The sequence below is a fragment of the Guyanagaster necrorhizus genome, assembly GCF_019112545.1.
Source record: "Guyanagaster necrorhizus MCA 3950 unplaced genomic scaffold BT62scaffold_24, whole genome shotgun sequence".
Classification (NCBI taxonomy): Eukaryota; Fungi; Basidiomycota; class Agaricomycetes; order Agaricales; family Physalacriaceae; genus Guyanagaster; species Guyanagaster necrorhizus.
The window spans coordinates 174,593-201,537 of NW_025064903.1; the positions used below are offsets into that span (position 1 = coordinate 174,593).

Here is a 26,945-nt window from a genome sequence, read left to right on the forward strand (position 1 = left end):
TGAATGCACGAACTTCACAGGCATCGTGACGTCACGGTCACACCTCTCCCATGGGCGAGGGACCTGGGTGGCCGTCGCTGTACAATCCCAACCTCGAATTCTTCTCCATTGCGCACAGTCCTCCCAGGCAGCCCGGGGCCACATACCTATACCAATATGATGACATATTCCGCTTCACATTTTACTGGACTCTCGTTTTCTATACCCCCATATTCGTTTCCTGCGGCGCCCTCGTCTTTTTGAACGTCTCGTTTCCTCCAAAGCGTACCTACGAACCCTTTTCATCGTCCGAGGAATACCCATTGCTGTTTCTGAGGCTGCGGCCGATGCCGAGGAAGATGAACGAGAGGCGGTCGAGGGTCACTTTTGCGCTGATTATATTCCTGGCATTCTTGGTGATGAGTGTCGTTGGTGCTGTGTTCGAGGCAACGATCATGTCGCTGGTCCTATTTGGATTGTTTAGTGCCGGGAAATACAATATGTCTACGTGAGTGACACTTGGGGTCGTACCTATGATATTTACTGAAGACTCGTACAGCTGGGTACCATTTTTCTCAGCAGCATTAGTTGTGTTTGTCGGCCTTCTCAAGTACGTGTCCTGCATCATTGCAAAGTTCGAATAGTTGATCGATTAATTCCATTCAGCGCGTGGCCGTCTGTAATCTATATAATCTAGCAAACATTGCATGTACCGAGATGACCATAACGAAACATAGAGTGCCTTTACCTTACAATTTGAGTGTCAATCCTATGATGAAACAAAAGGCCAATGAGAATTTATCCATACGCCGCTCGAAGGCAAGGTTGCTCCTTAAGTGTTGGGTCTTTCTCCAGTAGTCGGAATATGTGGTGCCAATTAACAGGCGGAAGTCCAGGGGAGTGAAAGCCACTCCTATCGTGGTCAGATCGCCAGAACAGAGAGTTATGCATCAGAGACCGAAGGACACCTCAGTCGACTTTCAGATGCGACGAGAAGAACTGTTCGAGCTGCACGATACCCCACTGGAAATTGTCATCTCCATTTTCATCTAACACACCGATCGAGATGGCTGTAAAATCTTCACGTATCTTGGCTAGACATTCGGACCATGCAGGATGTTCAGGACGCATCCGTGCCAGGGTGATCAAAGCGATCCCTTTCCTTCCCAATGCCAAGATTGTGACCAAAGCGAGAAGGTTCTCTGGTTGATGTGCGTATTCTGCGTGATGAGGGGAAAGAGATGACAATCCAGTCACATATGACACGGTTAGCTCGACCAATCGCGAGTCGAACCTGTGCTCGTAAAATTTGGCGAGGCATCCTTCTCGTTCAAATACCTCGAAGGCTATAGAGATGCCCTGCCGGAAACACGAGCACAAGATGCGAAGTTTCGCCATATACACTTGGTCAAGTACGGTGTCTGAGTGGGAGCGAGCCCAGAAGTCTTCATTAAAAGTGGCTTGAAGGAGGTTCTTAATAATGAGCTCGGAGCACCATGAGACGGGACGGGCAAAATTTGCCGAAGGGAATCTGTCCTTTGGGTGCACTAGTACGTCGAAGATGTCGAGTATGGATTTACATGTTCTCGAGTTCCGCAGCTCAGCGTCACAGAAAATGTGGCTGCAAGCCATGACTCCTGTGATGATGGAGAGACTCGCTTGTTTCTCGAGTGCAGAAAGTTTTAGTGAGAATTTGATGTAGTGACGAAGGGACGCGACAGTGAGAGCCAATAATTCTCTGTTATCGGACGACAAGGGTCTGCGGTCATCTTCTCCTTCTCCCAATTCTGATAGCATAAAGGCGAGGATGGCAAGTAGTAACCGAAGACATGGCGGTGTCGCATCTTCATGTGAGAGCGAATCGAATGCGGAAAACATTCGGAGGAGATTCTGCCCGACATTTGGATAGAGGTAATGGTAGATGGAATCCGTCAGCCTTGCACGGTAGACATCTCGTACGACATCCATCTTGCCTTCGTCGTTACGGAAATATTCGTGTGGAATTGTACCTAAGAAGGCAACGCACAGCTTGGTATCGAAGGTATTGTGCGCTGGGGGCTCAAAACACCCATCCTTAACGGAGCTATCCAAAAGACCAGCCCAAACGATTGGATGGAGACAAAGACTCTTCTCCTCATCCGAACCGAGCAGAGCTTGCTTTAGAATTTGAATGGCTGACGGCAAATTTGGTACTTTGAATCGATTGGCCACCACTGTCGGACCGAGTTCTGGAGGATCCGAGTCGGACAATATCAGTCCTTGATAATCAAAACTGCGCTGCAATTCCCATGCAGGATCTTCCTCAAGCAGGAGGTTGACACGCAGTAGGCGGTCCATCTGTAGAGCCATGTCTTCTCGAGGCTTTACAGTGTTGTCCTCCTCCGAGGATTCGATGACACATGCCCTCAGTAGTTCGCGCCAGGTATCTTGCCACTGTTCACTCAGAGCTATATCTGTGAAAGCTTTGCGGGCTTTCTGAGTGGATGCGATCGGTAAACCGCTGATTGATTGCATGATGATGCTGTGTAAAGTTGGATTGAAAGTCGTAGAATAGAGCCAAGAGATAGCTTGGATATCAATGTCACTGGCTCTTTCATCTAGCATCTCGCGTTCTACATCGTTCAGTGACCATCTGCGTGAATCTGCCGAGGACGCAGAGTGCTGAGTGACATGGGAAAATAATGACGAAGCTGAGGATGAGGTATCGAACAGTGGAAGGATTATGGACTGATACAGATAACTGGATGCTACGTATGCATAGTCGGAGAGGGGTGTTCTGTATGGACATTGAGGGTCTTGAACGGACAGGATGTTGGTAACAACGTAGAGGGTATAGCCGATGCCTGAGATAACACCGACGGAGATGGCTATGCCAATATGTAAGGTTATCAAGAATAGAACCAAGCCGGCGAAAAAGAGGGCTAAAGACGAGTGCATGAGCAGGGGAAGCAGTCCAACGATGACTGGCACATGCCATTTCTCCAGACCCATGTAACGGAAATGACGGATGCGGCTGCGGTATCGAGGGGTGCCGGATGGTACAGATATGTAGTGGTGGATCCATTGTTTGGTCAAGACTGCTACGAGAGCGATGGTCAAGCTGAGTGAGAGGCTGACGAACCAGAGTCCGTTGGTCCAAACGATCAGAGATGAAGGACTGAAGGAAGAGGTGGGCGTTAGTTGGGAGGATGGGACGTCGTCCACAGAAGTACCATTAGCGAGGGCCCGTTGAACACTGACGAGTTCGAATAGCAGAGACGCCGATACTTGATTGAAGTCGAGTTGCAAAGATTGTAATGTTTGCACTACAAATGTTGTTACCACGGCCGAGAATAAACCAGCCTTGGATGAGGGCATTTAGCTCGTAGTAAGGGTATTCCTGCAAGCGACTCACAAAAACTAGCAGGACATCGATTGTATCCCTCCAAACCTCAACCATTTCTGCATCGTATGTTTGACATTCGTCCAGATATGCTTGCCATATCCTAGCAGAAGGTGCCATTTCTTCGAATATTGGATCCTCTGGGTATGTCTTTTCGTAGTCGCCCTTAGTATCGAATGCTGTAAGCCGGATCGTGAGAGGGATATTCTGGTGAGAGGCCGATTAACATACTTTTTCCGCGCGCAAACCTCTGTCCATGTCGAAATCCAAAAAACCCTCTTTTCTCCGGCTTTTTGTAGGTCCTTGTTCTATCATTTTCGCGCCCACGCAGATTCCTTGTCTCTTTCGTCTCCTGAGAGGCGATACTAGGAGACATCGTTCAACGCTTGGTGGCAGCAATACGGCCGCAATTATTCACAAGAGATCAAATCCAGAGTAGGTGAGGGAGCAATTGCCTGCACAACTTTAGGCTGGACGGGACGCTGAAGCGCGCAGGCAGGTGATCACGTGGCTTTACTAATTTTAGCAGTCACCGCCCAACCCGATATTGTCCCAACGTTAGAACTGCTGCTGAGAACAAGGCTCTATTATGATGCACTGGAATGCTCACCTAAAATAACACAGATGACGTATTATCGGTACGTCCTAGAACTCAGGGAAAGGCTCATACCGTTTCAATAACCTCCATCTTGGATCAGACGTAGTCACGTAGATAATACGGAAAGAAATTATTTATTATCAAAGATTCCGATAACTAGTGGTATTTTAAGGCACCTCGTAAGGTCAATTCCAATGAATAAGAAGAAACAACCGAAATAAATGCCTATTGTCTATATCCCCAATCATTAGCAACTCTGCCCTCGATGGGAAATATGTCGAGAGCGGAGTGAATAAGATGGGTGAGAACTAGTTCGAAAGGAAACGAAACTCCGTACGACCGTCAATGATTTTTTGTTTTAAGATATACAGTGATTAGAAGAAACGTACGGAAATTTTTCGCAGGAAAGGCTTATCTCTTGAGGGCCGGCTGTTTCGGTCTGATTCGGCCGTGGACACAGGCTCGTGAAATGTGCCCCTATTTGGCTACACCATCTGGTGATTGCCGGAAATGCCCCGTTGTAAAAATATTATCGCAGACACGTACCACCATGTCCGGCTCTCAGTCCTTCCTGAGGCAGCGAAGCACGGCAAAGACGACGGAAAAGAGCGACAGGAAATTTTCTGGCTCTCCGAAGAGACGCGACGAAGTGGTATGGGGAAAGACTCCGAGTGGCAAAGGTATGCGAGTATGAAATTTCTGTATACCCTAAATGACGATTGTCAGTATTTCGTATACCCACCACTCATGATGTCTTGACGGCCCTATTCCATCCGGCATACCCAAAAAGCCATCTTGATATACTGAACCTCGCTCTACTCGGTTTCCAGTTGGTTCTGTTTTTTGTCCTTCCCCGGGGTGTGGCTAGGGTGTTTTTCCTCGTGTATTTTGCTTTTTGGCGCGCAGCGTATGATGCCGGACTCGGCTGGGTTCTCACAAAGCAAAGCAAGAAGAAATGGATGGTCAAAGAGGTACAACGCTTCGGTTGGCTCGACGAGAATCGTTGCCCTCGTGTCCGGAACTGGATTCGCGCTCAGCTCGTTGGGAAAATGGGGAAGGATTACTCCTTCGATGTTCGTGTGACTGGCATCCATCAAAATAATCTGCTCATTGTGTCAGCAGGAACTACCCGTGGAATACAACACATGGTTGCTCTTTAGACAAGTCGTGGATGTTATTCTTATCAAGTGCGCGTTTTTCGCTAGTTGTCGACCAATGGCTGACCCCATTCGCAGCGACTTTTTGGCATACTGCATGTTCGCGTTCTCATGCTTTCGTGTGCCGACGGATCTGTCCATTCCCGTACACGTAACGAGGTGCCTACCAGTCACACTGGGAAGTTTGCTGTAGTGGATACCGCTGAAGATGAGGCCAAGTGAAGCACCGCAGGTGGTCATATTTTACCAATAAGCCCGCCTTGGTACGCCCGCTTAGGCTCAAATTTGAGGTATCCCGGTGGCAAACATCTCGGCGTGAGTTCTATCTATTTTGGGCAGCAAACTGACGCCTTGTCTAGATGGTTAGTGGGTATAGCTCTTATTTGGTTCAATCTTTGGGTCAAAACGGAAGCCCACAACGTCGTCAAAGATTACGGCTGGTATTGGGGCGATGTGTTCTTCCAACGCGGCGCGTTGGTTTTCGATGGCGTCTTCGAGCTTGCTCCACACCCAATGTACTCTGTCGGTATGTATCCGTGACTCGCTCTTAGGTGGTGTTTGACTTTAAGAACAGGATACATCGGCTACTATGGTTTGTCCCTGATAGTTGGCAGCTACCCTGTTCTATTTGTTAGTCTGGCGGCGCATGCTTCACAATTTGCCTTCCTCGTTCTGTTCGAGAATCCTCGTAAGTCTGCCTGATTGTGTTTCAAGACTCTTCTTACGCTTCGCTTAGATATCGAGCGCATGTACGGGCAGAAGAAAGCCATAGCCAAAAGAATTCCAGTCAACACCCGTCCGAAAATGGCCTCGTCATCGAAATCTGTATCCGTTGAGTCTATGTCTCTTCCTGAAGTGCCGCCTGAAGACTATTCGACCCCGACGGCAACTGAAGGTGAAACTGCTACGGAGACAGATCTTGAAACTGAGACTGAGATGGAATACGATGAAAGCACTCCTGTTGTTGGTGTCGGGGCTATTAAACGATCTTTACACAGAGCAGAACCTTCTACAGAGAGCACATCTTCGACACGCAGTCACGAGGGCCTTCCTAAGAAAAAGAAGACCTTTTCTAACCATGATCTCTTGACGAAGTACTTCCGTCGTGACACGATGATTTTCAAGAACCTTGATTTGTTTAGGTGAAGACTATCGGTCGCTCTCTGCATAGCTGTAGCGCCTGACTGTCTCACAGGGCAAATGATGTCATGCTTTTGCTAATCGTCATATACTCCTCTGGATTTGCGCTCATCCCACCTTTATCTACAAGAGTCACCATTGCACTTCATTTCATACATGCCCTGAGCTGGTGTTTGTTCCACTACTTCGGCCTCGGCCTGTTGCTACGTGCACAGAGCGAACGCAAGTATCTGGTCCGCCACTATATGAAGAATTATCATTATCCGCACCATGACGGTGGAAGCGGACCCATTTTGGAGGCCTTTTCAAACTGGAAGGCGGTATATAATATGAGCCAGTGTATGACATACGGTCAGTACTTGGTCCATGTTTAAGGAGATCAGTATCTCATATATTCGCACAGTTTCTCTGATCGGCCTTGTGTGGAAGACGTATAGTCTCCCTACTGATTGGATGGTCGGCAACGAGTTGCTCCGCCATACGCTCGGTGCTGTAGGCGTCGCTCCATTCTGTAAAGCCGGTGTACATGCTGATAAACGTTATTCTCAGCTTCTTGTCGCTTTGCATATCTGGGCGTCGTTGGAATCGTATGAGGTCCTCGGAATGTTTGGTCGGTCCGGTCCCTTCCATTCCCCGTAGAGTTGTCTAATCTTGTTTATCCAGGATGGTTTTTTGGTGATTTCTTCATGGAAGAATTTCCTGCTCATGTCGAGTACTCCGGAATCTACAGGTACGGTGGCGTATGTACATTTGCATGCCGTCCTGCTGACGGGCAACATTCAAAGATATCTCAATAATCCTGAACTCATGGGGGGTGCTGCGTGGTTTGGTCTAGGTCTCATTAGCGAGAGTAAACTAGTGATCACCCTTGCTGTCATTCGTCATCTTTCTTACTGGTGGTTCCTTAGCTGTGTCGAGAAGTAAGTGGGATGTTTGCTTCTGTAGCGTAGTTTTCTTACTGATTTGCTGTCTCCAGTCCTCACATGCAAAAACTCTATGGTGATTCCCTACGAAAAGACGCCGGATTTGTCAAGGTGATCAAGAGCGTAGCGAGCAAAAACGCGCGCATTTTAGAGTCCCGGGCTGGACGCCATGCCCCAGAGCTGAAACGTGTGGCGAAGGAGGTGAAAGGCACCTTTGACAAGGTGTTCGAGGAGACCGCGGACGCTGTAGAAGAATTCTTAGCAAAATGTTTGTTTTCTTCCTGCCCGAGGCCGCACACGCTTGCTGATACCCACCTTTAGCCCGACCCAAGATTTCCGGTGTGGTCCAAGACACAAAGGTTTTGTTGCAGCAGTCTAGGGAAAAAATGGTCATTACGTGGGGGCGCTTTTTCTCCAGTGGCGTTGATGTTACTGAGCATATCCCGTCCTATAGGCGTGTTGCGAGTGATCTTTCGTCCTTCGATACGGCAAAGTATCATGCTACAGTCGTCCCTAGCAAAGAAGGTACCCGTAGCTTCCACCTTGGGGAACCTATCACCGTTCAGTGGCAGGCGCCTCGTACTCACTCCCGTAAGGACTGGATTGGAATATACCGAGTACGTATTCTTTATTACTCTTAAGTATGCTGCAGACTTTTGATGTCCTTGCAGGTCGGCGCCAACAAATCACAGCTGGTTACGAAAACATCTTCTCTCGGAATGTGGGAGCCTGTGTACGGTGCAGAATGGGATGGCGACGTACCTCTCGATTCACCTCCTGGTCCACAGAGTGATTCAGGAACCGTGACGTTCAAAGCCAACACTTTGCCATGGATGGTCGGCCAATATGAGGTGAGAGGATTTTTTAGATTGTTTACGCATACCTCCTTCATGGTCACTTTAGATTCGTTACCATCATGATGGCAAATACAATGTCATGCACTTTGATGGCCCTATTGAGATTTACGGTGGGTAACCGTCCACGTTGTCTTGGTTCACTTTTGGCTGAGGTTCTTGTATTTTTAGTTGACCAGCCATCGAGCTTAGATTTACCGTCGGTCCGAGAGACGCTGATGCGTGTAGTCCCGCTGTGTCTCGACTCTGACCCTTCATTGATTCCTTTGTCGTGCAAATCCTCACTTGAGGGAGAGAGTCCTGCAATTCCGACTGAAGCTGAAGAACGGGACCCGGATGATTTCATCTTTTGGTCTGAACGACAGGCTAGACGGATTTGCATGGCAATAAAGCAGACCTTCGATGTGGAATATGCACCTGAGGTGGTGGTCGCTGATGCGAATTTAACTGCCCTGGCGAATCGAATATTAGTCTCGAAGGAGATTTTGACGGGATAACTTTCTTTTTCGGAATTGATGGTTTTTTTGGATAGATATACGTGGAGGAATTTTGCTTTTCTATTTCGCTTCGGAAGTAATTTACTTTGTTCTGTCTTTCTGAGCAAGTCAATTTTTTTTTCATGTGAATGACTCTGTGACTGTTGTATTGTGACTCGGTGACATGGTCTGATCTGTTACGCCGCCTCTGCTCTTGACCGTCAAGATTGTTATCATGCATTCCAAGTCTCAGTTTTATCTTTCGCAGTGTATCGAAGCAGCGTCGAAGGTATGCACTATGCCTATCTTGCTCCATAAGAAAAGGCCTGAACTTGAAAAACCAGTCGCCGATGGCATTCACGCTGGGATCCGTCATCGTCAAGGGCGGGAAGGTCATTTCGACGGGCTACAATCACCAGCGCGTTCACTATGACGAGCTGAGCGTCGATTCCGCCTTTGGGAAGCCCGTGTCGATGCACGCGGAGATGCACGCCATATACAACTTGACTGGTGGCAGGTCTCCTCCGTTCAAGCAGCAGGTTCAACCGTACCCGTGCCCACAACCGCATAAACGAAAACGACAAGCAGGAGGGGGGGATTGTCACGCCGCCGAAGCTACTGCTGCGGCGCAGCGTGTTTTATGGAACCAAGGAGCATTTGGGGGCAAGACCCGGGCCCACTGTCGAGAATTTACTCCGCCCTGCTAGTCGGCGTTGTAGATTTTCAAAGATCACTGGGGCGGATCTGTACGTTGTTCGGACGACGAAGAGTGGGATGGGATGTGCTAGGCCTTGTTGGCGATGGTGAGTGAGCCCCCTTCCTTTGTCTTTTACGGTCAAACGCATCGGTGAACGGCCCCTTCCCCCCTCCCCCTCCCCCTCCCTCTGTTTCAGCATCGATTGGTGTGATTGGGCTGGGATCAAGCGCATATTCCACTGGAGTGAAAGTGACGGGACGTTCTGCTGCCTCAAGGTTGCTGATGCAAAGAGCACCCCTTACGAGACCCAGGCGGACGTACGTCTGTTTGGTGGTGCTTTGCGATCTGGGTAGCCAACGAATTCTGACGGTCGTCGTCGTCGCCGCATTGATTTAGGCTCAGTGGGATGGTCCCCCTCATGTACATCTAACTTCACTACCGCTTCATTAATGTCCGTTCTTGTTATCCATTAAGTCACGCAAGTGCCCGGCTTTCATACCACCGTGGGAGGGAACACAAGAGGCTTTGTATTCGCCGGTGCAAATGAAGGTCAGGTTCTTATGAAAGACCCATCTCGAACCCTTTCTACGTCGCGACAGGTCAGACTGTACCTCACATCTCTCTGCAACGATCCACCTTCGCTGACAGCCCTCACCGCCTTCTCGCTTGTCAGGAGATGGAAGTTCTGCACGGGTGTATTGGTATCAGTAAACTCCGATTCCTGCGTTGTTGTGTCAGCCGCTCTAATAGTATCAGTTTCAATATCCTCGATCCTGCAGACACACACAAAAATGAGCAAATGAACACACAAGGCGCGCTTTCTTGGCAGACTCACCCGTGAAGGTACTCTTTATATAGCGCTTCCGTCGTGATAATCACGCTTCGCGGTTCTAGCAGAACAGAAAGTGCTGGAGTGTTATCAATTGCACGGCCGTTAGTCATACCGTTCTTTTCGGGAGTATACCGATAATAATGGAACACCGCATGAGAACCAAGCGAAATCGTTGCGACGATGGGGTGATACGCAGGCCCGTCTTCATGAGGCTGTGAAGATGAGCTCGATGACTTGCCGGCCGAAAAAAAAAGATGACTGACCATGATTCCCTGTCCCGGTAAATACTGAAAGGTGTTATATGGAGTAAAGGAGGCAAGACCTGGTCCAGCCGTACCTCGTTTAAGATGATATGGTTTGGTTCACCGTGGGGAGAAGACTTGAATGCCCCGGTATCTTTGAGGCGAGATACGATATCTGGACTAAGAGCTTCGGCCGTCATAGAGCTTGAAAGTCGCACGGCTGGTTCTACTCACAACTTGTTCACAAAGGAGGGTAATGGTTGAGATACCAGAATATTCTTCGGCGTTATTTCTCCACCTGTATAGAGTGAGACGCCGTGGGCGAAGCAAGCAAGATCATGAAGGCGGACCAAGAAGCTGTAAGCTACACCAACCAGACAGAGGTTACGCCAAATGGGTGGGGGAGGGGACATGAGGTGATAGGCGAGGACAAACCGACGGTTCGCCAGCTGCTTCCACTTTTGTCGTGGAGATTCCTTTATCTGGACAAGGGGGGGCATTAGGATGGTACATAAAATTTTTTTTTTCCATCTGTATTCGCACTTGCCTTTCTCACGAGATGACTTTCTTCTTCTTCCTGAAGACTCGTCGCGTCAATGTTTCAAACCTCAAAACGACAGCCCAGCTGACCGTCACGAAATCCGGAACGTAATAGAGGCCATCGCATCCTCTCACGCTGTACTTTTGCAAATCGAAAGACATTTACTGTCTAACGACGAATCCGACAACCTGGAAAAGCTGGATGACCAGTCGGGGGTGGTAAGATGGAGAGAAACCGGTAAGGTACGAGCAGTCGGACATCTCGTTGTGGGAAAGTTATACCGAAAGGGAACTCTCCCTCTTATTCCCTCTTATATGCCAAGTGATTTCATTTTGACTCCGTTCCACCGCAAGTTGAACGACGACAGGCAATCAGCGTTACTCTGTAGGCAAGGCGAACGTCTTCGTAAAAACTTGACTCTTACCAAAAGGCAGCCGAGCGACAAGTCGGTGTCTAGACCTGCAGAAGTTCGGAGATCGGTCCTATACTTACTCATCGAAGGCACCCCCACCCCCCTTCTTCCCCCCTCACCCGGCTTGAACGAGTCCGAGATCTGATCGATGAGGACATAATATTGTAGGACCGAACCCCCCGGAGTGTGTACCTGTACTTCTCACGTTGTTAAAGTTTAACTTTTTAGTTGCGACTTCGCCCAATTCTCGACGTTCCATGTTTCTCATGAAATAAGTGGCGCCTTGTCTCAAATCTATGTAGCAAAAAGAGTTTATAGTAGGGGGGGGGGGGGGGGAGGAAGGATATACAACATGAACAGTCGGATTATCTCGGTAAGAGGCCTACTAGTAATACACAAAAATGGTGGCACTGATATTACTTTTATATAATGTAACAAGCAAGAAAAAAAAGAAATAGCTGGAATTTAGGATAGGACCAGCAGGGTGTGTGTATGACGTTTTTCCTCTAAAAATACGCCCCCCCCCTACTGACCAGCATTGCTATAGAGAGCGATCGTTTAATTATAGCTGCCGAATAGCGGGTCCAAATGACTCACACTGGCTGGTAGGTGCAGGCAATTTGGCGCCGTTCACAATTAGCGCAAGACGGACGGCTTCCATCGCATTTCAATTTGCGGCCTAGGTGAGAAGAAAAGGAAAAATTAGCGTTTGATCCAGTGCTTACAGTGGCCGTGTGTATCTACCTCGACAGAACTGGCAGGCCATAGGCGTCCTCCTGGGAACCCTAGTGTTATCGTCGTATTGTTGGGTGTTCTGCGAGGTGGACTTTCGACGCGTAGGTCAGCAATGTGATGTGTGCCTCCATAAAGGAGGAAACAGACTCACTCCAGTTTTCAAAGACATCGTGGAAGTGTAAGAGAATGGGGGTAAGTAAGTGGCGAAAGACGAGTGACAGTGAACTGGAGTACGAAAAGGTTGGGGGGAGGTGCTTGGGTTATCGACAACACTAAATCGCCAGAATTTATACGGGGTTCGAGGCAGGCGTACCCTAAAGAGGGTCGCATAATGATTTGAAACGACTTCCTTTCTGCTTCGACAGTGGCGCCCCCTACCGCTCAGGGTATCGTGTTGTCTCGATTAGGATTTTGGCCAAAGACTACCGCCTTAAGCAACCGTGTTCTTCTTCTTCTTCTCAACGACCACGATCGCGTTTTCAAAATGAAATGGACGGACTTCTTCAATTTGTCTCATCCATCTTCGGACTGATAAAGGAACCCTAGCCCTTCTGTTACGCACGTCAATTTACCCCAGCGCCTAGGCAAGAGAAAGCAACCAAGTCCGAGGGTCGGAATCTATATTCGGACAAAGGTAAAAAGTCCCATAGGAATTCCTCCCAACATGGCCGTCGTCGTATTGGTTTTCAAGCTTTCTGTGTAATCGGCCATTATAGCATGACCGACAAGCACACGGCAGCATGATCACCATACATACATACATACGGAAATTGAAAGACCGGGGGGCCAGAATATTCTTTTGGAGTTTAGCAACGAGTTGGGAAGCCTTCCAAGTCGCGCCGGACGCGTTGAAAGAGTTTCTATGTACCGCCAAGTTTCCGATCGTGAACGAGGTGAGGTGTACCTGTGATTGACGTTCTAAAAAGTCCCGACCGCATAAGGGTTTGTCGCATTTTTTTTTTTTTTTGATTTTTATATGCCATGCCAATCTTTCCTTGTTGGCTAGGTGCCATGCGCGGGTGATTAAATTTGCACAAAAGATACCTTTGTTCTTTCGAATTTGCGTCGTCGCTGACCCTGACGCTGCACTCGTACCGGCTGTGTCAGGGAAAAAAACATACGGAACGTCCCAGGAAGAGGGTCGTGATGGGATCGGTAAAATCTCCGTGTATGCATATGATTCCAAAAAGGATTCACCCTCACGACGACGCCATGATGTTGCACGCACGGCGTCCTTTTTTCGGTATGTTTCTAGTGTGATTTCTTCGTCCAAGTAGTAAACGCCTATCAGCGATTCCAGTTACCGCCAACCAAGTGACGGCATGGTGGACGCGTGCGGAGCCAGAGCCCCCTCCCGGCGGTTCATCATCAAATTGAACCCATAAGACTCCCATCGAGGTCGTCCAGAACCAAATAGCCTAAAACCCCCCAAATTCCAATTTACGACGAACTTTTTTTTTTTTTGATAATAATGCTGATGGAGACCGGGCGTCATCGTTTTCTCCTCCCTCACACATGCCCCCCTCACCCGACTAAGGTGTCCCTCGGAAAGTCCGTATTCAATGAAACATCTAAAGTACCGCGGTCAATGTTCTGAAGCGAGAATAATGGTTAGGACCAGCCGGGGTGATGGTCCCGTAATCCAAAGGTATGAATTTTAACCTAGGACCCTAAAAGATTTCTCCCAAGCTTGCCGTTTAAGGGCCGCCCCTGGTGGGGAAGGCAAGTATCTATTTAGACGGGGGTGAGACTACAAAAGTATGTACTGAAGGGCGGGAGCGGGAAGGACTAGAACACGATACAAATTTGCCGTATACTGGCGTGCTCGAGACATTGACCCTTATGATAGGACGAAAGAAAAACTGGGCGCCGATCACGGCGAGTTGGCTTCTATCCGAATAGTCACGAAGTCTGCGGACATAACAGATCGACATGGATACAAAATGGCGGAGAAAACCCGGCATTTGCATTTGAGGGCCATCCTCATTGGGGATGGGTTGTCCAAAGGTTTCTGTATATAATGAAAGGATGAGTGGCAGGTGAGTGTAAGGTCGCATAGGTTGGGGGCCAAGGGTCTAGCATCGGACCTTTCAATTGATATGAGCTAAACTTATCTTGTCTAGCCAGGGTTAAAAACAAAGCTGGCTATTGTATGCGGATCTTCTGAGACGCTAAATACATGAGTTGCCGAGTTTGTTTGTTGGAAGAGGCTGTACGCATACCTCTTTGTATATGGGAATCGTAAAGGGTAAATGAACTGTTGCCTTGGCAGGGAGGCCTTTATCGATTAGTGTCAGATAACGATGCGTCGGGTTGTCAACGATGATTAACGAACGCGGGACAAGGCAACGAGGCGACGATCAGCAGCGGATGTAATACCCGGAGTACGAAAAGGCAACTTTTTAGAACAAAGGGTTGGAAAAAAGGTACTGGCGGTTGGCCGAGATGGTCATTGAGCAAGGGAGGGGGGGGGGACGGCATTTTGCTAGAGCCACGAGCCAGAGTTGCCACTAACAAGTTGTTATCGATGGGACGACATTCTGAAGGGGCATGCGTGATGGGAGTCCAGGCGATTCGGACCGGCATTCTGCATATTGCGCGACAAATATCGTGGATACCCGTCCCCCCCCCCCACCCCTTACCTGAGAGGAATCCATTAAACCTTGTGATAGACTTCGCGCGTTCGGATGCAGGACGGGTGAACCGAAATGTTGAAGGTGGTTGACACGTCTACGAATACGCCACCAAGGACTAATGGCTGCGCCATCATCTGGGAAGGCCCAGGTTCGGGTTGGGCATACAATAGACCTGGAAATGTCGATGGATATGACATATGCGTGCATCAAGGCGAAAGTAGAAGAAAGTAACAAGCCGGAGTGACAGGACGAAATAAATCAAGGGGTCCATAGAGCCTCAGGCTAGAGGGCTGAAGGTGACAATGACCTGTCAAACGAAACTTGGTGCATTGTCTCGAACCTGATGATCGGGAGGACGGTTTGGTGGCATGTTACCCATAGTCCGACGAATTTGCATATGGGCCACGGTTAATCATTAATCTGAATGTCTGAAAGTAGCAGGTTAAGTCCAAAGTTTTAAGTACCCTGAAGGAGGGGGAAAAAAATAGAGAAAACTTGCCGTCGAAGATAGAGGGTCTAGCTCCGAACCCGCACTGCATCGAACGGGTTAAGTCCGGCTTGACTGGCCTCACGGATGTGGAAGGGTGAAAGAAAAGCAGCAGACGACGCGGGGCACAAAAAAAAAAGAACTTCGAGGCATGCGTTCAAGTCCCCTCCCGCGCGCACTAAGTACCCTTTGACAGATGGGATGTACCGGTCGCAATGGCATGGAAGGCGAGAGGCGTTAGAGTCTTTTTGCTGACAAAAAAACTCGAACCCAACAAAAAAGCCTCGGAATCAAAATATAACATCCATCATTTCACGTGGATGTGGCCGTGCCAAAGTGTGTGTCAATTTGGCAACTACCGCGAGTGTTCGAACTGGTGGCTCACTAAGCGTTTCAATGGACCATGAGTCTGGTATGAGGGTCGCAGCTGCTGGAACTGTGTTGTACCTGGCTGCGGGTCCTCAGCGCTTGTTGTGCGCAGCACCTTACTGCTAGAGGATCCACTTGCAATCCCCGTGCACCCCACTATCGAAGCTAGTTTCTGTGTGACTCATACTGAATCTCTCTTGGCCGCAGTATTACTGTTTGACTCGTCCTCTCAGGTCCGTCAAGGCGCCTACTGAATGGACGGTTATAAAAGTGATATGTGTTGTGCTGCAGCTTAGAGAATCATCTCTACCCAGGACATCTTCAAGTGAGCTACGAGCTATACTTACTTCTTTGTCGCTCTCTACCATGCCTTCCTATCCGCCTAACGCAAACAACTCGTCGACTACCACAGTCTCATCTACCCAGACCCTTGTATCCACGAAGAACTATGCCGCTGCATTCGCACATCTCCAGTCTAAATACGGGTTTGGCGGGACCGCGCCCTGCCCTAACCCTCAGCCTACCACTCAGGAAGGCAGCAAAAAGGCGGCATTGAGCAAGCAGGACAAAGCCCTTGCTGACTTGGCGGGAAAGTATGGAGAAGGTGGCGGTGGAGGTCAATTGCAGCAGAAGCAATCATGGTTGTGATTTTACAGCGGGCGTTTGCAGAATGTGAGGTCCAGGTTAGAGGAGAGAACGTCGGTGATCGGAACTGAAAGAAATTATGGTTGGTTTATAATAAACTGTGTGTACTTGTATTCTCTGTCCTTGAATATTTAAATGTGCGATTCAATCGTTTGTCTTCGAAACATATCCACAGGCGCCCCGGGCCGTCCTGTTCCGAAGATGGATATGACTCAAGATCGCCGACTGCTTTCCTCCACTACAATGACCGGGTTCGCCATCAGCTATTTTTCTTCAGCATCATACACCGGGAACCTCCGACCGACTTGCAAATGATCCTGGACTTCCAAAATCCGAAAGAACGAGAATAACGGTTCGAGTAAGCGTCCCTCGACAAAGTAACGCCAAGTTCAGTCTATCCACGCAGGCAGAAAAATAAGGAAAGAGCATCTTGAAGACTACAATTTTGGAAACATGACAGTTGCAAGAATTGCAAGTATCATCATCAATGCGTGATAAAGGTCAGCTCTTGCTTAGTTCAGTGTACAATCAATCAGAGCGAAACCAGAGTTTAGTTTGACCACAAAACGTCTCCAAAAACGATATAAATTGCTAAGTATACAACTCAGTTAGCGGCTACTTCCACTAGGTAACAAGGATCACTTAGGGTTCCAAGGTCAGCCCAAGTCAACATCCCCCCCCAACATTGGTATATTCGCGCGCCTTCACCATAAATCACCTAGAAATACAGATCGCACCATAATACATGGCGATGCGCAGGATGCTACAATCAGAACAGACGAAGTGCGGGCCGAGCAGGAACCACAGGTACCGCCGACGCGCTCATGATCTCAGTAGATGTCATCTCTTTACCAGCCAGAAGATATGCAACGTGCAGCTCCTGTGGCAACACAGTTTCGTTAGCTTTAGCTTCCAGACTTGGACAGGACGGAAAACGTACTTCAAAACTATGTTGCGAATAGGCGTTCTGGGCTGTTATGCTAGCAAAGACTTCCCCATTGGTGTCCGACACGAGTGTACTTTGCATGGGCGGTAGTAGTATTGTACTTTGAAGGAGTGGTAATGTGCTTTGGATAGGCGGCAATGTATTTTGGATGAGTGGCAAGGTGGACGGCAAGGTACTTTGGGTTGGAGATCCCAAGCCAAAGGAAAAGACTGGAGCCTGCAGGGACGCCATGGACGGAGGTAGCATTTTATTTCCCTTTTCATACGCCTGACAACGCAATTCCTAACACGAAGGTAAATTGAACCCATCCAGTCGTATCCTCCCCCGACGTACCTCTGGGCTGTACCCAACATACCTCGGAGCCGCCACGATCGACTGAAAGTACTCCTCCGCCACGCGCGTCTGCTCCCACAGTTGGAAATCGGGTGACGCTGCTGATTTCTGCTTCGGGAGGCGTTGGGGCTCGAAGAGCGGTGGGAGGCCCAAGGTGGCGCGTTCGAGCGATGCGATGGGTATCTGGGGACACGGGGCGGGCGGACGGCCTGTTGTGGAGTATGCCTTTAGGTAATCATCTATACGGACTTCCTAGGATCGTAATTATGGTCAGGGAAAGGAAGGCGGGGGTACTTGGGGAAGCAGGATGACTACCTCGAAACTCTTCCCTTGGGGACCATCTTGTATTGCCACCGCAATGCACATACAAATTTCCGTGTCGGCATCCATGGTGGTGGTCGTGAAGGAGGTGGGGTTGGCCTGGTAATACCTGGGCCTGTTGTCGCTGGTGGGCGCTTGAGGGCAGAAAGGCTGGCCTGCCCTAAAGTGCACGTGGTCCGGGAACACGCGGATGTTGGATCGGGGTCCGGTCCGAAGTTCCGCTCCCAATCGACTGTTTTTAATTTAACTTTCTGCTAATACGAAGCAGTAAACGACGGCACTGGAGATGCATCTGGGGAACACTGGGAATCTGACTGATTATCCCGTCTCGTCGCGAGGACTACGACCGTCATTTCCGTCAGGGCTTCGAACCGAAATTTTTTTCTATTAAATAAATTCGGGTTCGCATCTCGCCAGGGTCTTTCTTGCCGTCATATTTGGTTCTTTGGCGACTTTAGACTCATTGATTTGGGTTGCAATGGTGGCGCAACCAGATGACTTTTTGTTAACATACACTGAGCATTGTTCCCCCCCGCTATTTGGCCCGGTGGATACACCGTGCCGGGCCCTAGAGACAGCGTTAGATGGGCTCTGGCCTTGTGACTGCTCTTGGCCTTTGCTTGGTTTTAAAGGAAGCTTTATCATTTATCGGTGTTGTGAGAAGGTCGCCAGACCTTTGTTGCTGAATAATGGAACCCTTTGCTCTTGAAGCACTGTGTTTCCCTCATAGCAAGTCAGAAACCCTTTGTGCTCCGCTCGGAATTGTTGGTGGAATCATTACCGGCAGAGCGAGCATGCGGCGTTAAGTCTGGGCTTTCCATCTTTGTGGGTCCGAGCAGGTCCAATGTTCCGTGGGCTTATCCTTATCCTGTTTTGAAGCCCATGAACTGTTGTGCCAATTTTCTTGAACATGGACACGAAGATCGCCCTTAGAAGTTCCCAGTGACACGTTCTCGGTTGAAGGATGGGGATTGTCATGGATACCACCGTAAGCGCTTTTTTACACTATGGACCAGGTCCGAGTCGGCTGACGGCATTCTTTTGCCCACGATGGTACTTTTTATACAAGCAATGTCGAGCCATGCAATGACTTGCACTTTTCCTCCCGCTAGGTCCCCGTTTGGTTTCCCCTTTCCTTCTTGTTCGTGAAGCATCCACGTCGATTTGCGGAAAAAAAACAATCCATGGGCGCTTGGTTGGAGTTGGAATACGCTGAAGAGGCCTTTGATACCTATGCAGAGATCGGGTAAGTGGGTATCATCACATGATTCACCACTTAAAAGTTAGTCACGCCCACGTGCAAGGGAGATGGTGCCTGGTCCTGAAAGCCCCCTCCGCATTTTTAGCTGTCATCTTCCAATGCGCTGTATGTATATACATTTTTTTTTGGTTTGACTTGGAAGAGGTTCTTATTTTACGTTCGGTGACAGTTTTTATATCATAGGGAGAACGTGCATTTCGTATCACTGAGTCGGAGTCAATTGTGTCGGTATTCCGTACCCTGTCCGACTCGGAGTCATATTTCTGCCCTCTCTTGTCTTTATTCTTGGTATAGATTACTCGTAACCATCTAGTAGTAAATGATATCTGACTGGACTTGTATTAGCTGTAAAGTTACAACGCTCCATGTCGTAAGGTTAGGGTTCCAAATTAGGCAACGTGCACGCGCCACCTGCTTACATATGCTTTTCACTTCATTTCTCGACTTTGCACCTCAATATTTCCATTGACGGCGATGGCGCCAGTAGGGAGGCAGCCAAGTCAGGTATCCATTGGGAAAAAGCCTATGGCGTATCCTACGACGCAGCCGCAGGCAACGCCAGCGCCAGCGAAGAGTGCACGCGCCGCATCGAAAGCCCCGATTCCACCGAATGCGTATAACAATAACACGACGACGAACGCCCATCACCACCCGTCGCCACCGCCGTCGAAGCGGCCGCCAGCAACGATGGTGCCGAGCATCACCAAAGCCAACAAAATCTGGAGCACGAGCAGCACGGAAGAGCGCGAACGGATCAAGGATTTCTGGCTTGGCTTAGGCGAGGAAGAGCGCCGGAATCTCGTCAAGATTGAAAAAGATACGGTGCTGAGAAAGATGAAGGAGCAGCAGAAGCATAGTTGTAGCTGTGCCGTCTGCGGTAGGAAGAGGCGAGTCCATCAAAGGATTTGATTTATTTTTTTATTTCTGTAACTCACGCTATTTACAGAAACGCTATTGAGGAAGAGCTGGAGGTGCTGTACGATGCATACTACGAGGAGCTCGAACAGTATGCTCACCTCCAGCAGCGGTACGTCTCTTCGGGTGGCCCTCCGCCACCTGGTCCAGGGCCCTTCCCCGGATCCGTGGAGCTCGACAAACACGGCGCCGTCATCAACCACAGTCCGAAGAAGACGGCCGCGAAGCGACCTCAGTCTGTCCAGCAGCAGCAGCAGCAACAACGGAAATCGGGCGTGGTAGCGCCACCACCTACTCCCAATCGCACCAAGCAGCGGCATAAGCATCCGAGTGATTTTGACGACGACGAGGATGAAGAGGGAGAGGAAGAGGAGGAAGAGGAAGAGGATGAATACGAAGTTATGGACGAGGAAGAAGGCGATGATGAGTACGAGGAGGACGATGAGGAGGAAGAGGCACCACCTGTACAGGTAAAACCTCCGGCGCAGCCACAACCTCCACCCACCAAACCCGCTCGAGACGGCCTATTCAGTCTTGGGAGCAGTTTGACTGTTACTGGTCCGGGGAACATCCTCACGGTAGCTGACGATCTGCTCAAGAACGACGGGCAAAAGTTTCTTGAGATGATGGAGCAACTGGCTGAGCGACGGATGCAGCGAGAGGAAGAGGCCGCAGGAGATGTTGAGAGTGACAGCGAGGATGATGATGACGAAGATGAAGACGACGAAGACGGCGAAGGTGATGACGAGGACGAAGATGATGACGATGATGATGAGGAAGACGACGAGGAAGAGGAAGAGGTGTGATTGAGTTCACCCTACCTGACTGTAATCTTACTCGTTGCAGATTCTCACCGAAGAGCAGAAGATGGAGGAAGGCAAGCGCATGTTCTCCATCTTTGCAGCGCGAATGTTCGAGCAGCGAGTGCTCCAGGCTTATCGAGAAAAGGTGGCACAGGAGAGGCAACTGCAGCTTCTACGCGAGCTCGAGGATGAGGACAAACTGACGAAGGAGAAAGAGATGAAGAAGCAGCGCGAGAAGGAAAAGAAGAAGGACAAGAAGCGGTGTGTGACTTGAACGTCTAAACGGTGACTGTTGGCCTTACATTATTGCAGACAGCAGAAACAGGCTAAAGAGTCGGAAAAGGCGCAGAAAGCTGCTTCGAAAGCTGCGGAGGAGGCGGAAGCCAAGGCTCGACAGTTGCAGCTGGAAAATGAACAGCGCAAAAAGCGAGAGGAGGAACGGCTGAAGAGAGAGACTGCGAAGAAGGCGCAAGACGAGGAAAGGGCGAAGAAGGAGGAGGAAAGGAAGAGGAGGATTGCTGAGGAGCGTGAGCGAGATGAGAAGAAGAAGAAGGAAAAGGCTGAGAAGGAGAGACTAGAGCGTAAGGCTAAGGAAGAGAAAGAGAAAGCTGAACGAGAAAAGGTGAAAAAAGAAAGGGAAGAACGCGAGAAGGAAGAGCGAATTGAGCGAGAGAAGAAGGCTGCGAAAGAGAAGGAAGAACGCGAAGCGAGGGAGAAGGAACTTAAGGAAAAGGAAGCCAAGGAGAAAGAGCGTTGGGCAGTATTGGCGCAACAGCAACAACGCGTCAAGAATGCACGTGCCAGTGCGCCTTCGACACCGCCCAGGAATCCATCGTCCTCAAGCCAGTCCCGAGGCAGTGTCAATGGCGCCGCGTCCAAGAAGATCCTCAACAAACCGTCTCTTGCGGCTATGCCCATCGCATCTTCGTCTTCGAGCTCGTCCTCGATCCCGCGAGCTCCCCGCCCAATCCTCGCGCAACCGATCCCTCAATCGCAGCCAGTGATGGCTCAAGTCCCGCAGATCCCGCCTTCCCAGACGCCCATCTACATCCCGCCGCAAGCCATGTCTCCACGCGTCCCCGCGTTCGTGCCTCCGTTTGGGTTCACGCCTCCACAGCCGCTCCAGCCGTCTCCAATGCCGAGGAACTACCCTTCTGGTGCGTTCGAGACCCACAACCACACGCACTACGTCCCCCCGCCGCCGCCTCCACGACAACCGCCGCAGCCGATTGGACCCCCGCCCAAGAGCCGCCGCACGTCGACGTCTGTGGATGCTGCTGGCCCAGGACCGATCACGCGGCCTGTGATCGCGCCAATCGCTCGCCCCGAAGGTGGCGGGAGTGGCTCGGGATCCCCGAACAGACGATCTCCGAGTCCCAAGGGCGTCGTGCTGGGGTCGTCGGCGTTGGCCGCGGACGACGATGAGGTCGTCGTTGGTGGAGGTGGAAGACGAGGCGGAGCTAACCCGTCTTGGGGGACGAACGAGGTGACAAGGACACCTTGGGGTCCTCCGGTCCCGCCTGTGTCCGTACATCCGCCGTACGGTAATCGTAATGGGCCTCCTTTAAACACTGGCGGGCTCTGGGCTTCGCCCTCACAGGAGTGGCATCCTGCCACACCCTCGCCGGGCCAAGCTGGATTCTTTGCGACCGCATATAACTCACCGCCTCCATAAACTGTTTTGATCCATCATCCATTTACATTTTAACTCACGTAGCGACAAGAATACATTATCAATATCCAAAATGGTGTGTGGTATCTGTGTGAGAGATCATAGTTTGCTGGATGCAGCTGGTGCGACTCTACTTCGAATGAGCTTGATTATATACAATGGTAGCGCGCTGATGGCGACGATGACGGCAACCTTCCATCCAAATCCCAGTGTAACGACGAAAGACAGATCTGTAAGCTGTGAGATGATGGCAACATCGGTAGATGAACGAGGCCCTACCAAAGTATTCAGGTAGAAAGGCAATGCTAATAATATAGAAGAACAGGGTAACAATTTCTGATACCACCATGTAGGGGTGCCTGAAAATCGTCGTCACAAGGTCAGGGAAAGAAGATCCTGAAAACGTAAAGGGCTACCGACCATGTCGTGATCTCCAGTGCCACCATGATGAGTTCATTAAGGACGAGTGCGGTGAAGGATATGGAGACGATGTGCAGAAACTCGTTCTCGAACAGGACCAGGGACATGATCATTATCGCCGCACCTATTGGTCTCGTTCAGTTTCACACACTAGGGAGCCCCAGAATTCAGAACGCTCCGATCACGGGATGATGTTGGAAGGCATCATCGCGACGAACTGAATTCCCCGCACTCCCCAGAGTGATAGTTTGCCTAAGTCTTGGTGGGAGTCTCTTACCTTGATATAGACTGATCATCAGCCACTGAAAGAAGGTCTTATACGACAAGGCCCGGCCCTAAAATCCATGGTAAGCGTTATCCGGCAGAAGCGAGAGATAGATCACAGCATACCTTGGTCAACTCCTTGTACAACTCCGGGTATAGTAGCGCAACGTCCTCGTCTACATCACGATCCAACACGAGCGAGAATACAGGAGCCATCGTATAAATCGTCGCATACCCCACCATCAGCATCCCCTGGTAAAGCGCAATGGGAGCGAAATAGAAGATGGCCGAGAACACGGCCTGCATGATGGAGATGATCAATCCCCGGTGGATGACAAACTGCGCGAGCTTCGCCGAGCGTCGATAAGAATTCCTTCCGTGCCATAGGAGGAGCTTCGTTAGGTGGCTGAACTGGATGACAGAAAAGTCAGCCGCGAGAGAGGCTTGTTTGCCTTCTTTTCCGACGATACCGACTCCTACATCGGCAGCCTGGATCATGCTGACATCGTTACCGCCGTCGCCGATACAACACACGCGTTTCCTCGTATGTCTCCTGATGAGACGTGCCACGTCCGCTTTCTGGGTCGGCGAGCAACGGCAGGCGACGACCGCAGATAGTTTGGTGGCTATTTCGATGAACTCATTCTTGAAGAGATTGAGACAAAGCTATTATCGTGACATCAGTAAAAGCGTAACCCAAGCGGTTGATAAGCATACCTGTAATGATTCCCCATCAATGACCAGACAACAATCCAGCTTCGACTGCAAAAACTCCAGCTGGTCTCGAACCTCATCGGAAGTCTTCACTGCAAAGCCTGTTTAGGACGAGAGCAACCAGAAAAGAATGTACACCTACGCTTTGCAACCTCATGTATATACTGATTGCGAGCGACTAGCTTCGTCGAGATAGCTATGCATCTCGCGGTCTCGATCTTGTCTCCCGTCAACATCCAGATCTTGATCCCGGCGTTTCTGAGTAGTTCCAACGTGGACTTGACATCATCCTGAAGCTTATCTTCGACGCCCGTCAGTCCTAGGAGCTCGAGATCATGTTCCAGGTACTCTGACACCACCGCAGCCATAGCCTCGTTCCGTCCATCCAGCTTGACACTGGCTTCATGGTACTGCTGCTTGAACTCGTTGTACGACTGCCCGCCCAACCGTTTCCTCGCCATCACCAACGTACGCAAACCTTCGCGGGCCATATTACCGGTCTCTTCCTCTAACCAATCGTTCCGTTGGACGATTTTGGCCATCACGACGTCGGCACCCTTCTGCAGGAACGTGATCTCCCCCGTCTGAACATCTCGGACGACGATACCCATGCGCTTTGATTCGGATGTGAAAGGGAATATCTCGAGCACTTCGAATATAATCCTCGATCCGGTGGGCGTCTGCAACTCGATCTTGGTACGGTCTCTGAACACCAGGGTGAGGCCGATCGATTGTGTCCATTGCACAATGGCGACTTCGTCGGGAGAGGAAGCTTGATAGGTGACTGAACCATCGTCATTGGTAACCGGAGTGACCTGAGTAGATGGATGATTGAAAAATGCAATCCGGGATGGGAATGAAACGGCTTTACATTATGGCACAGAGCCAGACTCAAAGCCACATCACGCACTCGTGATGACATGTCTCTTCGTCCACGGGTGGCTAGTTGGGCTCCTGTGGGCATCGTACCCTGCCGCACGTGTGCTACAAAGAACGTTTAGACCGGAGAAACCAATTTAATCGCAAGTAAAATGCCTTGATCAGCCCCGAATGCTACAGCCAGTTGATGAGCGACTTCGTCCATGGAATCAAAGCCATACGACATGGTTCCCATATGGAGCTTCTTCATTTCCATCTCTAAGTGCAGTATAAGACAGCGCACCAACCAGCAAAGAAGATCCCGTACCATTCTGCGTCAGTGTGCCAGTCTTGTCACTTAACAGATACTCGATCCTCCCAAGTTCCTCAGGCAGAGTGCTGGTCCGTACTATCGTGTTCGGAATCTCGGAATCGTTCATGATTTGTTGCGCGTACACAGTTTTGCCCATGTCCAGATTGACACGTAAACTGTGGACACCATATTAAAAAGCACGACATAACGTGCATTGCGTGACATACCTGATGGGAATGATCGAGGAGAAAATAATTAAGAAACGGAGAAGATAGATGTACCAAGAACCCCTGAATCCGTTGAGTGCGACCAGAACTAAGGACAAGGCGAATGTCACAGCGCAAAGGATCTGATAAAGTATATATGAGGAGACTGCTTCGCTTTCAAATATATATTGCAAACCTTGGCCAGTTTATTGATTTCCAGGTCTAGCAAGCCGACTTTCGTCCCCGGATGACTTGTGTTCATAACAGCCCGTGTTTCGGAGCCGGTGTAGACGATAAATCCGACGGCGTTTCCAGCAGCGAGAACTGTGTTGGACCATAGCATGTTCTCGGCAGTTAACGGTGCCACCGAAGGTGGCAATGGATGTAGAGGGACGTCGGATTGGCTCTGTGATAAAACTTGAGGGGGACCATTGAGAGTAAATGTCCCTATGAATGAGTGGATATCCTTGATGGGTGCATCAGCTGTAATTTCATCAGCTCAGAACGTTATGGTAAGGCAAATGAACTTGCCATATATCTCAGCATCAAGCCTTACGAGGTCACTCTCGTCGAGTTTTTGACATTCCGATATTGCGGCGCGCAATTTCCAGTCTGTCTCTCCGTCGAGCTGGTCAGTACGGATGAAACAAGTTCCGGAAGCATCCGATGTGTGTAGCAGAACCATGTCAGCCGGTACCCGCTGGTTCTTCTCTAGCCTAACTAGATCACCAACGCGTAGAGAGGACGAAGGGACGGACCGCGTATTTGCATGGGTGTCAAGGTATGCATTGTGGTGGGAGGATGCGTCGGTCGAAGAGGAAGGTGGCGCAATGACGAGGTATTTCTGTGAGTTGGCCTCTCGGTCCCGAAGGTAACGTTTGTAATCGTCGTACGCCTCTTTCCCCATCGTGACAAAGAGAACAAATGCAAGGGGCGCGATGTAAGTAACAATAAATCCTAGTTTCCGGTTAAAATATAAAGAAAGATAGAATTCAGACAGCATACCAATCTTCAGCGCCGGTATAAGCTGAGACAGGGCCACCAGCAGGAAGTATAGATTGAAGAAGAACTTGAATTGTTCGTAGAAAACGATAGGGAAGAAAGTGAAGGCATTATACTTTTGATTACGAACGATATTTGGAGGATACCGAGATTGTAATTTGTCTGAGAAAAAAGTAAGGGGCGTATTCAGTGATATGACGGCTGGATGTGCACCTGGCGGCCGGAATGGTATTGTACGGGACTCATCTTTCTGTGAACTCTTACCCTTGGATAATATTGATGCAGATCTCTGGCAGCGACATTAGCGTGTACAAATTTTTCAAAGTACCAATAACATACGGGTTTCCGCACCTCTCTGAAAGGCGTCTCCTCTACATATCCTTCTTCCTCATCATACATTTCTCCTCCCAGCAAACTGGTCTCTTCTTCTGGATTGCCTGCATAGCGGTCCTTCCGTGACTTCTTCACTGCCGTGATCGTGGACGTAACTGCTGCGATTGGACTAGGCATAGTAGTTCGGTTGTCGGGAGAGTCGGCCGACCCGGGGCCAGAGTCGATATCAGTATCGTTTAGTTGAGTGTATCCAGCGCGATTGTTGTGTTTTCGAAGAGAACGAAGAGGAATATCTGTCATGAACTACCGTCCGGTACTGCCGCCAAATACGTTCAGAACCTGGCGAGATGCCGGAGCCTTTGAGTGGGAAATTAAAGAGAAAGGAAAAGGTGGCCTTGGCCGTAGAAATGTAGGCAGTAGGAGAGAACTCAGGGGAGGATGTCGTGCTCGACGTCGACGTCAACGTTGAAAGTATTTGG

At 49.7% G+C, this 26,945-nt stretch overlaps 13 protein-coding genes across 13 annotated transcripts; 7 read left to right on the top strand and 6 right to left on the bottom strand.

Moving 5' to 3' along the window:
- Positions 1 to 39: 39 nt before the first annotated feature.
- Positions 40 to 760, top strand: BT62DRAFT_953661 (uncharacterized protein). Its single transcript, XM_043188274.1, has 3 exons — positions 40 to 487; positions 539 to 589; positions 646 to 760. The coding sequence occupies exons 1-3, from the start codon at positions 51 to 53 to the stop codon at positions 674 to 676; spliced, it is 519 nt and encodes a 172-aa protein (XP_043036716.1). The 5' UTR covers positions 40 to 50; the 3' UTR covers positions 677 to 760.
- A 1,840-nt stretch (positions 761 to 2,600) lies between these two features.
- BT62DRAFT_982123 (uncharacterized protein) lies at positions 2,601 to 3,619 on the bottom strand (the record flags this gene model as incomplete). Its single annotated transcript, XM_043189653.1, has 4 exons — positions 2,601 to 2,621; positions 2,839 to 3,321; positions 3,374 to 3,526; positions 3,593 to 3,619. The coding sequence occupies 4 exons, from the start codon at positions 3,617 to 3,619 to the stop codon at positions 2,601 to 2,603; spliced, it is 684 nt and encodes a 227-aa protein (XP_043036717.1).
- Positions 3,620 to 4,500: 881 nt separating this feature from the next.
- On the top strand, positions 4,501 to 8,659 carry BT62DRAFT_935178 (uncharacterized protein). Its single transcript, XM_043186879.1, has 18 exons — positions 4,501 to 4,639; positions 4,686 to 5,032; positions 5,082 to 5,146; positions 5,195 to 5,275; positions 5,476 to 5,642; positions 5,691 to 5,804; positions 5,853 to 6,258; positions 6,312 to 6,607; positions 6,660 to 6,748; positions 6,806 to 6,866; positions 6,920 to 6,986; positions 7,042 to 7,176; positions 7,233 to 7,447; positions 7,501 to 7,576; positions 7,634 to 7,796; positions 7,851 to 8,030; positions 8,083 to 8,146; positions 8,205 to 8,659. Exons 1-18 carry the CDS (start codon positions 4,510 to 4,512, stop codon positions 8,528 to 8,530), a joined length of 2,982 nt encoding a protein of 993 aa, XP_043036718.1. The 5' UTR covers positions 4,501 to 4,509; the 3' UTR covers positions 8,531 to 8,659.
- Positions 8,660 to 8,705: 46 nt separating this feature from the next.
- On the top strand, positions 8,706 to 9,969 carry BT62DRAFT_953671 (uncharacterized protein). Its single transcript, XM_043188275.1, has 4 exons — positions 8,706 to 8,798; positions 8,854 to 9,144; positions 9,197 to 9,312; positions 9,403 to 9,969. The coding sequence occupies exons 1-4, from the start codon at positions 8,745 to 8,747 to the stop codon at positions 9,557 to 9,559; spliced, it is 618 nt and encodes a 205-aa protein (XP_043036719.1). The 5' UTR covers positions 8,706 to 8,744; the 3' UTR covers positions 9,560 to 9,969.
- BT62DRAFT_1034594 (uncharacterized protein) lies at positions 9,347 to 10,982 on the bottom strand (the record flags this gene model as incomplete). The annotated part of the gene is made up of 7 exons (XM_043178372.1): positions 9,347 to 9,979; positions 10,042 to 10,250; positions 10,302 to 10,325; positions 10,376 to 10,460; positions 10,515 to 10,572; positions 10,669 to 10,762; positions 10,866 to 10,982. The coding sequence occupies 7 exons, from the start codon at positions 10,980 to 10,982 to the stop codon at positions 9,757 to 9,759; spliced, it is 810 nt and encodes a 269-aa protein (XP_043036720.1). The 3' UTR covers positions 9,347 to 9,756.
- Positions 10,983 to 11,753: 771 nt separating this feature from the next.
- Positions 11,754 to 12,214, bottom strand: BT62DRAFT_935181 (uncharacterized protein). Its single transcript, XM_043186880.1, has 4 exons — positions 12,120 to 12,214; positions 11,978 to 12,059; positions 11,831 to 11,912; positions 11,754 to 11,774 (listed from the first exon to the last, which is right to left on the bottom strand). The coding sequence occupies exons 1-4, from the start codon at positions 12,135 to 12,137 to the stop codon at positions 11,759 to 11,761; spliced, it is 198 nt and encodes a 65-aa protein (XP_043036721.1). The 5' UTR covers positions 12,138 to 12,214; the 3' UTR covers positions 11,754 to 11,758.
- A 418-nt stretch (positions 12,215 to 12,632) lies between these two features.
- BT62DRAFT_1034600 (uncharacterized protein) lies at positions 12,633 to 13,737 on the top strand (the record flags this gene model as incomplete). The annotated part of the gene is made up of 4 exons (XM_043178373.1): positions 12,633 to 12,650; positions 12,685 to 12,866; positions 12,975 to 13,211; positions 13,246 to 13,737. The coding sequence occupies 4 exons, from the start codon at positions 12,633 to 12,635 to the stop codon at positions 13,343 to 13,345; spliced, it is 537 nt and encodes a 178-aa protein (XP_043036722.1). The 3' UTR covers positions 13,346 to 13,737.
- Positions 13,607 to 14,277, bottom strand: BT62DRAFT_336481 (uncharacterized protein). Its single transcript, XM_043180543.1, has 2 exons — positions 14,191 to 14,277; positions 13,607 to 14,139 (listed from the first exon to the last, which is right to left on the bottom strand). Exon 2 carries the CDS (start codon positions 14,023 to 14,025, stop codon positions 13,699 to 13,701), a length of 327 nt encoding a protein of 108 aa, XP_043036723.1. The 5' UTR covers positions 14,026 to 14,139; positions 14,191 to 14,277; the 3' UTR covers positions 13,607 to 13,698.
- Positions 14,278 to 15,582: 1,305 nt separating this feature from the next.
- Positions 15,583 to 16,246, top strand: BT62DRAFT_935182 (uncharacterized protein). The gene is made up of 2 exons (XM_043186881.1): positions 15,583 to 15,693; positions 15,752 to 16,246. The coding sequence occupies exon 2, from the start codon at positions 15,827 to 15,829 to the stop codon at positions 16,106 to 16,108; it is 282 nt and encodes a 93-aa protein (XP_043036724.1). The 5' UTR covers positions 15,583 to 15,693; positions 15,752 to 15,826; the 3' UTR covers positions 16,109 to 16,246.
- A 219-nt stretch (positions 16,247 to 16,465) lies between these two features.
- Positions 16,466 to 17,876, bottom strand: BT62DRAFT_336677 (uncharacterized protein). Its single transcript, XM_043180544.1, has 5 exons — positions 17,700 to 17,876; positions 17,385 to 17,636; positions 17,046 to 17,333; positions 16,748 to 16,991; positions 16,466 to 16,696 (listed from the first exon to the last, which is right to left on the bottom strand). Exons 1-4 carry the CDS (start codon positions 17,772 to 17,774, stop codon positions 16,875 to 16,877), a joined length of 732 nt encoding a protein of 243 aa, XP_043036725.1. The 5' UTR covers positions 17,775 to 17,876; the 3' UTR covers positions 16,466 to 16,696; positions 16,748 to 16,874.
- Positions 17,877 to 19,387: 1,511 nt separating this feature from the next.
- Positions 19,388 to 21,129, top strand: BT62DRAFT_336787 (uncharacterized protein). The gene is made up of 3 exons (XM_043180546.1): positions 19,388 to 19,853; positions 19,913 to 20,975; positions 21,028 to 21,129. The coding sequence occupies exons 1-2, from the start codon at positions 19,441 to 19,443 to the stop codon at positions 20,685 to 20,687; spliced, it is 1,188 nt and encodes a 395-aa protein (XP_043036726.1). The 5' UTR covers positions 19,388 to 19,440; the 3' UTR covers positions 20,688 to 20,975; positions 21,028 to 21,129.
- On the top strand, positions 20,579 to 22,423 carry BT62DRAFT_336779 (uncharacterized protein). The gene is made up of 3 exons (XM_043180545.1): positions 20,579 to 20,683; positions 20,728 to 20,945; positions 20,997 to 22,423. The coding sequence occupies exons 2-3, from the start codon at positions 20,749 to 20,751 to the stop codon at positions 22,357 to 22,359; spliced, it is 1,560 nt and encodes a 519-aa protein (XP_043036727.1). The 5' UTR covers positions 20,579 to 20,683; positions 20,728 to 20,748; the 3' UTR covers positions 22,360 to 22,423.
- BT62DRAFT_1078606 (phospholipid-translocating P-type ATPase) lies at positions 22,371 to 26,945 on the bottom strand. The gene is made up of 16 exons (XM_043179404.1): positions 26,473 to 26,945; positions 26,347 to 26,422; positions 26,137 to 26,295; positions 25,663 to 26,088; positions 25,328 to 25,614; positions 25,153 to 25,274; positions 24,941 to 25,101; positions 24,790 to 24,891; positions 24,626 to 24,738; positions 23,897 to 24,569; positions 23,758 to 23,846; positions 23,167 to 23,706; positions 23,054 to 23,111; positions 22,777 to 22,900; positions 22,636 to 22,715; positions 22,371 to 22,586 (listed from the first exon to the last, which is right to left on the bottom strand). Exons 1-16 carry the CDS (start codon positions 26,764 to 26,766, stop codon positions 22,456 to 22,458), a joined length of 3,435 nt encoding a protein of 1,144 aa, XP_043036728.1. The 5' UTR covers positions 26,767 to 26,945; the 3' UTR covers positions 22,371 to 22,455.

Excerpts from the sequence above, each read along its gene's own strand:
- BT62DRAFT_336787 (XM_043180546.1), top strand. The coding sequence starts at position 19,441 with ATGGCGCCAGTAGGGAGGCAGCCAAGTCAGGTATCCATTGGGAAAAAG. Across the intron at positions 19,854-19,912 it reads GCCGTCTGCGGTAGGAAGAG|AAACGCTATTGAGGAAGAGC; the intron begins GCGAGTCCATCA and ends CGCTATTTACAG.
- BT62DRAFT_1078606 (XM_043179404.1), bottom strand. The coding sequence starts at position 26,766 with ATGACAGATATTCCTCTTCGTTCTCTTCGAAAACACAACAATCGCGCT. Across the intron at positions 24,739-24,789 it reads AGCATTCGGGGCTGATCAAG|CACACGTGCGGCAGGGTACG; the intron begins GCATTTTACTTG and ends CGTTCTTTGTAG. Across the intron at positions 23,847-23,896 it reads TATACATGAGGTTGCAAAGC|TGAAGACTTCCGATGAGGTT; the intron begins GTAGGTGTACAT and ends CAGGCTTTGCAG.
- BT62DRAFT_935181 (XM_043186880.1), bottom strand. Across the intron at positions 11,913-11,977 it reads GGCCTGCCAGTTCTGTCGAG|GCCGCAAATTGAAATGCGAT; the intron begins GTAGATACACAC and ends CTTCTCACCTAG.
- BT62DRAFT_336481 (XM_043180543.1), bottom strand. The coding sequence starts at position 14,025 with ATGCGACCTTACACTCACCTGCCACTCATCCTTTCATTATATACAGAA.
- BT62DRAFT_953671 (XM_043188275.1), top strand. The coding sequence starts at position 8,745 with ATGCATTCCAAGTCTCAGTTTTATCTTTCGCAGTGTATCGAAGCAGCG. Across the intron at positions 8,799-8,853 it reads GTATCGAAGCAGCGTCGAAG|TCGCCGATGGCATTCACGCT; the intron begins GTATGCACTATG and ends TTGAAAAACCAG. Across the intron at positions 9,313-9,402 it reads GCTAGGCCTTGTTGGCGATG|CATCGATTGGTGTGATTGGG; the intron begins GTGAGTGAGCCC and ends CCTCTGTTTCAG.
- BT62DRAFT_953661 (XM_043188274.1), top strand. The coding sequence starts at position 51 with ATGGGCGAGGGACCTGGGTGGCCGTCGCTGTACAATCCCAACCTCGAA. Across the intron at positions 488-538 it reads GGGAAATACAATATGTCTAC|CTGGGTACCATTTTTCTCAG; the intron begins GTGAGTGACACT and ends AGACTCGTACAG. Across the intron at positions 590-645 it reads GTGTTTGTCGGCCTTCTCAA|CGCGTGGCCGTCTGTAATCT; the intron begins GTACGTGTCCTG and ends AATTCCATTCAG.
- BT62DRAFT_336779 (XM_043180545.1), top strand. The coding sequence starts at position 20,749 with ATGGAGGAAGGCAAGCGCATGTTCTCCATCTTTGCAGCGCGAATGTTC. Across the intron at positions 20,946-20,996 it reads AAGAAGAAGGACAAGAAGCG|ACAGCAGAAACAGGCTAAAG; the intron begins GTGTGTGACTTG and ends ACATTATTGCAG.
- BT62DRAFT_336677 (XM_043180544.1), bottom strand. The coding sequence starts at position 17,774 with ATGGATGCCGACACGGAAATTTGTATGTGCATTGCGGTGGCAATACAA. Across the intron at positions 17,334-17,384 it reads ATGTTGGGTACAGCCCAGAG|GAATTGCGTTGTCAGGCGTA; the intron begins GTACGTCGGGGG and ends CCTTCGTGTTAG. Across the intron at positions 16,992-17,045 it reads ATTCGCAACATAGTTTTGAA|CCACAGGAGCTGCACGTTGC; the intron begins GTACGTTTTCCG and ends GAAACTGTGTTG.
- BT62DRAFT_935178 (XM_043186879.1), top strand. The coding sequence starts at position 4,510 with ATGTCCGGCTCTCAGTCCTTCCTGAGGCAGCGAAGCACGGCAAAGACG. Across the intron at positions 5,033-5,081 it reads GGAAGGATTACTCCTTCGAT|GAACTACCCGTGGAATACAA; the intron begins GTTCGTGTGACT and ends TTGTGTCAGCAG. Across the intron at positions 6,749-6,805 it reads TCCGCCATACGCTCGGTGCT|CTTCTTGTCGCTTTGCATAT; the intron begins GTAGGCGTCGCT and ends CGTTATTCTCAG.
- BT62DRAFT_935182 (XM_043186881.1), top strand. The coding sequence starts at position 15,827 with ATGCCTTCCTATCCGCCTAACGCAAACAACTCGTCGACTACCACAGTC.